This window comes from Hippoglossus stenolepis, chromosome 9 (genome assembly GCF_022539355.2).
Source record: "Hippoglossus stenolepis isolate QCI-W04-F060 chromosome 9, HSTE1.2, whole genome shotgun sequence".
Lineage (NCBI taxonomy): Eukaryota > Metazoa > Chordata > Actinopteri > Pleuronectiformes > Pleuronectidae > Hippoglossus > Hippoglossus stenolepis.
Window position 1 is genome coordinate 17688357 of NC_061491.1, and position 11920 is coordinate 17700276.

General features: G+C 37.8%; 1 protein-coding gene across 2 annotated transcripts; it reads left to right on the forward strand.

The window, feature by feature from the left end:
- Positions 1-2354: 2354 nt before the first annotated feature.
- LOC118115489 (G-protein coupled receptor-associated protein LMBRD2B) lies at positions 2355-11618 on the forward strand. Of its 2 annotated transcripts, none has more exons than XM_035166665.2 (18): positions 2355-2524; positions 3619-3831; positions 4014-4123; positions 5208-5306; positions 5520-5687; positions 5795-6005; positions 6238-6312; positions 6426-6518; positions 6718-6901; positions 7793-7974; positions 8234-8367; positions 8499-8604; positions 8729-8826; positions 9184-9287; positions 9536-9582; positions 9714-9822; positions 10252-10345; positions 10494-11618. In XM_035166665.2, the coding sequence occupies exons 2-18, from the start codon at positions 3658-3660 to the stop codon at positions 10558-10560; spliced, it is 2055 nt and encodes a 684-aa protein (XP_035022556.2). In that variant the 5' UTR covers positions 2355-2524; positions 3619-3657; the 3' UTR covers positions 10561-11618. The 2 variants fall into 2 exon arrangements, with proteins under 2 accessions (XP_035022556.2, XP_035022557.2); XM_035166666.2 differs by having other exon boundaries at positions 10497-11618.
- The last annotated feature ends 302 nt before the right edge of the window (positions 11619-11920 follow it).

Consider the following 11920-nt stretch of genomic DNA (forward strand, 5'->3'; position numbering starts at 1 on the left):
ATCACTGCATCTCCTTGCTTAAATGGAAGATAAATATTGATTTAAAGAATTTGTTTATGTTAAAAAGCTGAATAATTGAGTTTTGTTTACAAAGCAAAGTTATTTTACAGTTAGATTAGAGCCCACGCACAATGTTGCACCGTCATGTCGGATTGCTGTGCTAGATTATTTATTTTTATTTTGAACCGTAGCATATATTGTTATGTTGAACATGTTTTGTGCTGACCGTAAACGTAACAGACCATAATTTTATGTCAAATTGTAAAACTAGAAAAGATAGACGAGAAAAGTGAGTCTGAAAAAGGTCTCAATGATTGACAATTTTTATGATTTTATTTTATTTTTGCTCCCAGAAATGAATGTATAAATCTCACGTTACCAGATCTGAGATTCATCAAGACTGTGTAGACCAATCATGTGTCTCATACAACAAACATCAAGATTGATATGTTTTTGTCCACTGGCAACTAAATGAATTCCGCTTGAACTATATTGGATTAAATAGTAATTTTGAAGTTGAAACACTGACCTTAATCTGCGTGTGTGTGAGAAAATCTGCTTTAGAATAACAAAACATCATACTGCACATCTTAGAAACTCTCTGCATAATGTTGTTATGTTTCGATTTAATGTTTGAATGAGGCTGGAAACCGTTGTAATAAATTGTCCCAATATGATAAAAAATATGAACAAAGGCTGTTGATGATGATTTTATCAGCATGAATGACTTTCATTCATATATTAAAATTAAAATACGTCCTCAGTCATGCTGCAGGCTTTTTAAACACAATTTAGCTATTGGCACAAGTGGAACAAATCAGGTCAATGTACAATAGAACAGCCCCTATACATATGCTTCTCTTTAAAAAAAAATGTGTATCAGCCATTATGTATTAGAAAAGAAAATTGTCAATGACTCCTAAGATGCTGGCATCCAACCCTTATGACAATACGTGCACTGTGATGAATTTAAATAAAATTTGCCGTGTTTACTTTTGCAATAGTTTCTCAATGAACATCTTATGGATATGACATGTTATAGAAAATGTTGTCACCAGACCATGGTAAGTATTTTATGATTAAACATAGGGTGAATTCGAGTAATCTGGGAAATGTTTTGCGACTTGACTTCCAATATTCCAATATCTGTTTTAAAGCCTAAATCATTCTGTTTCATACATGCCAAGCTCAATCTTACCAATTTTTCAAAAGCTTTATGAAAAAAGGACAGTCAGCTGAAACAATGTATATTATTGATAGAAATGTCATTAATTCACATTGACATACTGTATAAAATACCGATTTTTTTCATAAATAGAGAAACTATGAAACTAATTTAAAAAAATCTATTACAATTAAATTACCAGCAGCAAGCAAAAAATAAATAAATAAAAGATAATGATTTTGTTATTCACCATTCTATCCGGGCGACTCAGGGAACAAACAGTCCTTGCAGGTGAGTGACTCATCAACATCGATCAGCCCAGGGTCTTCTCGACCTTTTTGGTGAAACCAATGGCTGCAGACCACAGGACAGACTCTTCTGTGCTTTTTGGATCATCATCTCTGTCCTAGAGAGCAAACAGATTATGTGTTAGTTAACTGACAGTTTAAACAGACAGGCACAGACTGTATTTATCATTGACTCATGACTGACAACTGCAGATCATATGCTACATCTTTTTTTTAACTTCAGAAAGTCCCTTAATGTATATTTCCCACATTTAAAAAAACTTTAATATATGATTTCTGATTGACATTAGCCCCGCCTCTTTCTGTGACATCATCCCCATTAAGTCATGTGATTTCAGTCACATGACGTCCATGCTAATTTATGTTGACAAGATTTTGTTGGAACAGGAAATGAACAGACTGAAGCTTAGGTGTCCCACATCACCTAATGTCCCGGACTACCCAGATTCACCCTATCCATATATATATATATATATATTTATATATATATAAACAACAGAAGTAATAAATAAGTAAACATGCAATGAATATATACACAATGGAATGAAATACTACTACTACTACTACTACTACTACTACTACTACTACTACTACTACTAATAATAATAATAATAATAATAATAATAATAATAATAATATACAATGTGAGCAGATCATATAATATGTAGCCCATATATTATTATATAGGAACAAATATAGAACCAAATGGTGCATTAAGTATAGTCTATATTTTGCCGTCTTTAATAATGTAGGTTCAGGTGTTATCGCTTTTTTCAGTATATTTCCACAAATGTATGTATTTATTTAAATGTATTTATTCATTCATTTTTATTGTGGAACTGCATCTGTATGCCGGTGAGGATCCCAGCTTCCTGTCGGGACGCCTGCAATTCCCAGGATTCCGTGCGGCGCCAGAAGTGAACATGTTGTACGCTCGTTACGCAACGTGGATTCAAAGGTTGTGTACATTGGTCGGAGCGAACACACTGTGACTGTGAATCAGACGGTTTATCAGCTGCCCAGCGTCCGACTGACAGAGGAGCCTCGCCAGGTAAGAATCCCTGCTTCTCCATTATGAGCACACTACATTAAACAGACCCTGGATCAGTGGTCAACACTGCGAGAGCTCAGTGTGCTGGCAACAACAAAATGCTCGATATCGATCACGATTCTGTTGTTGAATATCGCCACTGGGACCAAACATCATGAACTGGTCAACATCTCTATAACAAAAACGATTAGAAGCAGGTTAAAGCAAACCATTTGAAATGGTTGATAGAAAGAATCTGACAGTTTTTTTATTTTACTGTGTCAACACAGCACGTTTCTTTGTAAAGCACATTTTAACAACAAGGCAGTTCAAAGTGTTCTACACAAAGGCACCAAGACAAATTATAAAACATGTCACAATACAAAAAGAAGCATTTAAAAAGAAAAGAAAAATAGTTACACAGAGAATAAATAAATACATTCAATTAGAAATAAAGGAGTGAAAGTAACAGTGCAGTGTAAAATGAGTAATTTTGTGGTTTAATAAAAGACAGTGGCTAACAGGAAAGTCTTCATCAATGATTTAAATGTAAGAGTTGGAAGAATCATCTTCCAAATAATGCGCCTGAAAGAAAATAATGTTTGTTTATTTATTTTCATTTATTTACCTTCTCCTCAAACTCATTCATCACAAACATCAAATCTGATGTGAAGATATAGGCTATTTTTATGGTAATGAAAACTGATATAAAAACTTTTACAAAAAACATTCTAACACGTTTATTGTGTTGTATAGAAATGAATGGAAATCCTGGAATAGTAGAAAACATACCAGATTTCTAAAACATAAAATGGATTTGCCAAATGTTTAGTTGGAATGCAAACATCTTTTATAGTAAATGAGTGGTATAAAGTTTAAAAGCATTGCTTTTCACCTGCCTCTTTTGTTCCTAGTTTTTTATTATTCCCTTCTTTCCTCTCTCCACCCTGTTCCTTGTTCTTTTCCTCCTGCTGTCTCCTCACCTCCTTACCTCATGTCTGTATAATGTCATGTGTTGCCCTGAGTGTACAGTTCAGATTGTTTCTCCCAGTTATCCAGCAGATAAGACACTCTGTTTATCTGTCCCTCTGTGTCTCTCGCCCCCTCCTCCTCAGCTCCATGAGCTCCTGACGTCTGCATGTCCATTTATCACAATGGGTGGTGCCGCACTGGCCGTGGTGGTCGTGGTGGTCTTCTTCTTGGCCCTCTACCTCCTCCAGCGCTATGGAGACTTGCGGAAGCAGCAGCGGATGGTGCTGTTCGGGACGCTGCTCTCCTGGTACCTCTGCTTCCTCATCGTCTTCATCCTGCCTCTCGATGTCAGCACGGTACGACACTATGTTTTTCACCATGGTAACCAAGGCTGGCTTGGTTTTTTAATGTGTCTTCTTTTTGAGAATAACATGCTTAGCTGTGTGTTTTAAATACGCTGCTCTTGCTTTTTAGTGTCTCACCCACTTCCTCTTGAGTCTGTTTTACCTTACTGTGAAAACTCTGCTCCTCTCTTTAGACCATCTACAGGCAGTGTGTTCTTGACAGTTCAAACCAACCAACTATTGTACCTCAAGCAAGACAAACCAATCTGACTGAGGATGGCTCATCTCTTTATCCGTCTCTCAGGTAAATAAGACATGTTCTATTTGCTGTAGTCCTGGTACTGGTAATCATTTTAAGGCAATGTATTTTTGTAGATTGTTTTCCAAGGCCATCCAACATCATACTCATCGTATCATTTGACATTTCTAACTAATCTACATATACTCATAGTTCTTCTGATGAGATTTTCCATATGTTTAGTTGCTTGAAACCACAGAAACTATATATTTTATAGAATCACAATCACCATTGGCATTTACTCTCAGCATAGCTTTTGTATTATTCACCAAGTGCTCATACTGTTTTGTAGGTTTGATGTTGTCAAACTTTATATATTCGATAATAAATTACATCACATCAATGTGTGTCAATCTCTGTTTTTTTTTTATCTTACTAATGACCTGATACTGTCAGTAGCTGTTTCCAGTGTTACTGATACTCTTTAGTGTTTCACATACAAAATGTTTTGCCGAGTGATAATGTGACCTACTCTGCTTCATTTGACTATTGTTTGTTGTTCAGTCATATTCTTCTGGAGCAGTTTGTGGCCATGGAACAGTTTCAGTTTTATTTTCAAACTGGATTTATGGACTTATCTCTCAGTTACACAGTGTTGACTTAAGGGCTTGTTCATCCCAAAATCCATTGTATTCAGCAGTGAACTGAATTTAATTTGTGGTGTTAACAAAAAAGCAACATTTATGAAATTGTGCAACGCCTCTTTTCATAAACAGTTTCGCTTTTGGAAGTTCTGTATGTTGAAGAAAAACTTTTTTTTTGTGAACTGAAAGCTCCTAAGTGACATTTTAGTTTGCGTCACAATTTAACATGATTGCGCTGCATAAAATATTTTTATTGTTCAATGTCAAAGTTCAATGTCTTGTACTAAAGTTGGTTGGGCCGGGCTTATGCCTAATCTGCTTAAAACTACTTTATATCTGCTTTATAGACCCGTGTAATGTAACATGCAAATGCATTTGTGTGTGTGTGTGTGTGTGTGTGTGTGTGTGTGTGTGTGTGTGTGTGTGTGTGTGTGTGTGTGTGTGTGTGTGTGTGTGTGTGTGTGTGTGTGTGTGTGTGTGTGTGTGTGTGTGTGTGTGTCTTACAGTGTACCGAAGGTGTGTGAGGAGCCGTGGAGTTATATTCCAGATGGTGTCCTACCAGTGTTTTGGAGAGTTGTGTACTGGACTTCTCAGTTTCTAACTTGGTGACCCTAACACACTGACACACACATAACCTTGACTATCTTCAACTTGAATGTATTTCCTACCTTTTATTATATAGACAGTTATGAACTGATATACTGACACCTTCCTTCTCTGTCCCTCTCTTTCTGTGTGTGTGTGTGTGTGTGTGTGTGTGTGTGTGTGTGTGTGTGTGTGTGTGTGTGTGTGTGTGTGTGTGTCTCCTGACTGCACAGGCTGCTGTTGCCCTTCATGCAGTCTTATGCTCGGTCTGGAGCGTTCTCCAGAGTTGGGAAGATTAAAACAGCTCTAATTGAAAATGCAGTCTATTATGGCACCTACCTCCTGATCTTCATCTCTCTGCTCATCTACGCGGCTGCTCACCCTCAGTGGAAACTCACATGGTACATGAAGTGAACTTGAAATCATAACACAGCTTATTGGCTCTTACATTTGACACTTAAAGTTTGTAAGCTGGTATTGTGGATCTGTCTTTGTAAAACTTGTACAGGAAGGACCTCCAGACCATCGGTATCACAGCTGCCAACACGTGGGGTCTCTTCCTTCTGGTGCTGTTGCTAGGCTACGGCCTGGTGGAGATCCCGCGTTCTTATTGGCTTTCGTCTTCCCATGGTTACCTGCAGGCCAAGACTTACTTCAAAGCAGCAAAAATGGTGACTGAGAAGGCAGAAGCTGAGGAGAACCTAGAAGATGTTATGGGGGTGAGGTTTTATCAACTATTCAGTTCTACGACAGTGATCCATTAGTTTTCTAACTGGGCCCAGGTTTAGAAATAACAGAAGTCCCCTTTAAAGAACAGGTGTTAAAATGTCTTTCCCATAATATTAAAGAAAACACAGATTTTAATAATATAATGAACATATCACATGCTTTACAACCTCATCTTGCTTTTATTTTTACTCCAACAAGTACAATCATATTTTATGTTTTTAGGAGGTGGCAGTTGTCCATGCAGCTGTCAGGTACAACCACTCTCTCAGGAAGTGTGTGGACACTATTTTGACAAAGGTGAGTCCATTCGTTCCTTAGGTCAACTTTTTGAGGCCTTTTCCTTTTTTCCAACATGTAAAATTTAACGATGCAGTTTTTACAGTGAAGTTGTTTGTGTCATCTCATTTCAGTGTCCCCCTGAGTACCAAGAGGAGATGGGGATAACCGTGGAAAACTCTGGTGTTCTTCCCACCAAAAAGGCACTTATTAGTCTTCATAAAAAGGTAATAGGTTATTTTATCATCTCACTGTCCTTTATAAAGAAATAGTGCAGATATGTAAAAACACCTGGTGCCTTCTGAATGTGTGTGTGTGTGTGTGTGTGTGTGTGTGTGTGTGTGTGTGTGTGTGTGTGTGTGTGTGTGTGTGTGTGTGTGTGTGTGTGTGTGTGTGTGTGTGTGTGTGTGTGTGTGTGTGTTTCAGGTTATCACTGCAGTGCAGAGACACTGTCAGACTGGGGTTCAGTGGTCCATCTTATTAGACCAGGCTCTTTACCTGGAGGATGTAGCTAAAAGCCAGAGCAGCCCGGTGCGACACTTTGTGCACAGCTTCCCCTCAGCACACGGCCACAGCTGGATCCGCAGGTTCATCTACACGCCCACTGTGGGTGAGTTCAGGCAAATAAAGGCACTTCCGATGTAATTTAACATTCCCTATTCTCTGAGACATGACTAGTAGTAGTTTGCTCCTGGTTGAATTTTTCATTTTGTTCCTTGGAATCCAGAATGCTGCTGTTTTTTATTGTAGTCATTCTGGCCATTTAAAAATTGTTAATGTAATGAATTCCCTTAACTTCCTGTTAGAATGGAAAGTGATAGTCTATGATCAGTTGAAATCTATTTCTTTTTCCAACCAGCCACAGCAAAATTCAAGCTGCCTGTTTTTGTGTCCAAGCTTTTATGTCCAAGCTCCTCAATCAAGAGCTAGTTTTTTAAGATAAATTAATTTCATATTTATTGTTTTATTGACACCTGCATAGAATTTTTACTCATGAATTACTTTCTAGCTCAATAATGGCTTTGTAAAGGCATAATCCCAAAAGTTCCTCTGATAAACTATTACTGTGGCTCGGGAGACAATTTTCTGAGAGAAAACGAACCGATCCATAACCAAACCCGACATGTCTGTGTTTTGTACCAGAATATCATTTCAAAGCTTTTGTCCAAACCTCTTGTCAAAAACACAAATATAAACATATAACTGCATAGTTGTAGACTATGGGATGTTTTTGGGTAACATGTGAAACTCAAGATCAGTATGTATTTTTTTTTACTTAAAACTACTAAAACTACTTTACTTTTTTTTAGGTGCACGCATCTTATGTGAGAACCTGTTTCCTTTAGAGGAGTATAAGTGTGTGGAGCAATAAAATTGAACAAGCCGCTTTGTTTATTAGTTTTTCAGAATCTATCTATGGATCCTATTTTAAGAAACATGTGTAATTCTACTCCGGAGATGTATTTATACACATGTATGTGTGTGTTGTCCTCCTCCTCAGAGTGGTACTGGGAGTGTGTTTTGAGACAGGGCGTCTTCAGGCTGCTGGCTGTGCTCCTCTGCCTCCTCTCTGCAGCAGTGGTCTGGTCCGAGTGCACCTTCTTCAGCACACACCCTGTCCTCTCTCTCTTCGCTGTCTTTATTCAGATGGCTGAAAAACAATACAACTACATTTACATTGAGGTAAGCATGTGCACAGTGAGGGGCAGTGAAAGACATGGAAACATTACAGGTCAAACCAACACAGCTTCCTTTATACTGTCGACACTTTCTCTTAACTGGAGAATTGTTATGAATCCTTGACTTTATAAACACATTAAATATCATCATTATATTGTTAATAACTAATAAAAAAAAAAATACTCAGCACAATATGCTCAGTTTAAATATATACTATTTAACTAAACCAGCATCCACCTGTTATTTTGTTTCTGCTCACCAGATGGCGTGCTTCATCACTATCTTCTTCCTGTGTGTGTGCGTCTACTCCACCGTGTTCAGGATCCGATTTTTCAACTACTATTACCTGGTGCCACATCACCAGACCGACGCCTACAGTCTGCAGTTTAGTGGCATGTATGTACCTCATAAAGTCAGTAGAAATTATGTATGTCTGTTTGCCTTCTGTTTTTTCCTTGAGTTTATATAAATGAAAAGTGTTGCCCCGAATTATTATGAAGTTTGTGCTTTGTATTTTCTCGGCTCAGGTTGTTTTGTCGTCTCACTCCTCCTTTGTGCCTCAACTTTCTGGGCCTGATTCACATGGACTCTGCCATCTCGCACCAGGACAGAATACAGACTTCTTACACTTCTGTGGGTTACACACACGTGTTAATGCACTTATCACATATAAGAGCATCATGGGAAATCATAGTAGGATATGGTTGCAAAAAATGTATGTAGAAGTGCAATGTCTCTTTTTCTTTCCTTCTTCCAGATCATGGGCTCTATGCGTCTGCTCTCGTTCATATCGGATGGGTTCTACATCTATTATCCCATGCTGGTCTTGCTGCTGTGCTTTGCATCTTTTTACAAGTAGGCCAATAGCCCCAAAAGACTAATCACTATTTCTTCTTCAATCTAATAACAAAATACACTGAAGGTTTTTGTCATATGTTTACAAGATCCTAATCAATACATCAAATTATTGCATGTATTTCGGAATCACTGGATGTGACAAGTAACAAAAAATGGTAAAAACACAAATATCAATAACTTTTTATCTAATCGATAAAATTATCTCATTACACAGTCTGGGCAGTAATGCTTTTTTTACATAATTGAAAACATGTGGTGTAGGATTATACACATGTATCAGGTCAGTGGTGTACAGGAAGTCTGCACATAAATACAAGGGGTTTTGAAACTGTCTGTGTTTGGTTGGGTTTGTAGCCTGGGCTCTCGCTGTTTGAACCTCCTGGGCTTCCATCAGTACATTACTGACAATGACTTGACCTCTGACCTGGTGGATGAAGGCAAGGAACTCATCAGAAGAGGTATTTTATTTTATCAGAAACTCAATCACTCACTATTTCTGTCTCTTCAACTGTGGAGCATCAGTTTGACTCTTATTTACTTTTGATACAAAATTAGCCTAATTATTGCAGACTTGATTATATGATCCACTCTTTTGGACTTACACTAATAGTGTACTTTTATTTCTAATGCCTCAGTTCACATTAAGTTGTTGAATGTTTGATCCACATGCTTTTATTAATATGATCAACGATATTTCCTTTTGTAGAGAGAAGGAAAAGACAGAAAGCTGAAGATGGAGAAAGTCGAAGATGGGTGAGGAATATTTTATTCTCTCAAATATTTTCTCTCACAACTTTCCAAGAAGCCAAGACAACATATCTGATCTGGTTCAACTGGTTTGTGTTAAGTGTGTCCAGGTATTTATGACCTGTTTTGTGTTTCAGGCCTGGAGGGAGCAATATGGGGCCCAGGGGACAACTGGGCGGGGGAGAGCAGGTTACACTGACTTAGAGGACAACCAGAACAGCCCTGTGACTGAGATCAAGAAAAGTGGTAGGGTTTCACAAAAAGCACCGTAATTATGTAATAAAATTACAATTGTGTTACTCACAGCCACTGAAGCTGATTATAAACGTGGTCTGGCTGGACAGCTTTATGCATTTTTCGTGAGATTGTTTATAGACTGTTGACCCTTAGACTCTACTGCCCTGTGTGGAAAACCAAACATCTGTCATTTTAGCCAAAAGGCTCCCCGCCCACAAAAGACGGATGAAGGTGTCACACTGTGTCAGGGTGGGTTACTTTTAAAGTTAAAGTTAAAAGTCACTAAAATGTAATTAAGCCAGAGCTATTCTGTCCAACAAAAATATTGTGTCGTGTCACAACTCTCATCTATTTGTCATAATTCAAATTCATATTTTCGTGGATCAGGATAAACAAGACCATGTTTTCAGTACATTTATAAATCTTTGTCATTCTCAGATTTCCCCTTCAACAGAAGAGATGTAGAGACGGCGGAGCAGCAGAGAGGTTTACTGCAGGACCACTCCAGTGATGAAGGTTCCCCAAACAGAAGGTATCGTTTTCACTAAATAACTTCAACTTCTTTAATGTTGGATAGAGACTGAATAATAATAATAATAATATATATCGTCCTGAGCTAAATTGTATGAAGTCGAACATGACATCTCTGTCAGTACTCTGCCTCTGTGTGTTTGACGTAGTAGATCTACAGGAGGACGTTACCAGTCTCTGTCATCTTCTCGGACCAACATCTTTGACGAAGTTTGACGATGTGGACTGAGGACGTTGAGGAAAAGTAAAAAAAACTTGCACCTGCTGAATATAACAACAATGACTGATTTTTTTTTTCCCTGAAGAAAGTCTACATGTAAAGGATTTTATCTCAGGAAAAATGGAGGACACGAATGTATCTGGGACATGTTGGTATAATGAAGTAACGGATCACAGTAAAAACTCTTCGAGGATTTCATATCTGGAGTTTATAACTGGTTGAAGAGGTGAATACGTGTACAGGAATATTCCTCAACTAAAGCTTTAACCTATTTGTGCACAGCCAAACCTTTTTGATATTAACTTTTGAAGAGATTTGTTTCATAAGCAGACAAATGGATGGATAAGATTCATCCATCCATTCATTTTCTACATCGCTTATCTGTGGGTCAAAAGGAAACTGCAGCCAAACCCAGCAGACTTTGGGGGAAGAGATGCTATTCACACTGGACGGGTCGATCACAGGACTGACATCCTGAGAGAAAGGACAATTCCCACTCACACCTACAGGCAATTTAGAGTCACCAGTGGTATTGTGGGATGAAGCCTGAGCACCTGAAGGAAACCCACTCAACCACAGGAAGAACATGCACAATCCTCACAGAGGGGTCCATGTCAGCTGGCAGATGTAATTCAGAACCCAAAACGTGTTCTTCATTTTCAAAGTTTTGTGTATGGACTTAATGTTGAGGATCATATTTTTAAACACATTTTTGTGTCAAAATTTTGCCAATTACCTTTGTTCTCTGTTGGATTAGAAATTACCTCAAATGTGTGCACTTTAAGTACGGTTACTGTTGGCTGAAAAAAAGAGGAGCAAAGAGCTTATTGTGTGAAAGTATTCCTACACTGAAAATACTGGTTTTCAAGCAAAGACTAACATCCTGTAGAAAGTCTAATTGTGGCATTGGATTTTCCACTTTAACTCCCTCCTCGTGTCTTTCACTCTATCTGTATTTTTATAAAATAGATGTTTTTTTTTCCAAGTTGAAGTTAACTTAAAAGGTATTTGACAAAAAAAAATTAAATGCAAGAGGACATTTTGTGAACGATGACAAGAGAGTTTTCCTTTATAACTGGGTCCGAGTACTGTGCGTGGGGAAATAACTTACTTGAGTCTGGGTCACGCTGAACAGAAGAAAATGTCAACAAACCTGAAGGAGAGTTTTGTTCTCACACAAGGTCACGATCATTATGAACAGAAATGTATTGACATCTCAGTAAGATCTCAGCAAATGTTTGAAGGGAAATATTTTGTAAGGCTTTATAGTTATAGTGATTTATTATTAATATTAGTATTGTTGTTGTTCTAATTTTCAGAAAACAGTTTACAGATTTCACTACAATGCATGAAGTA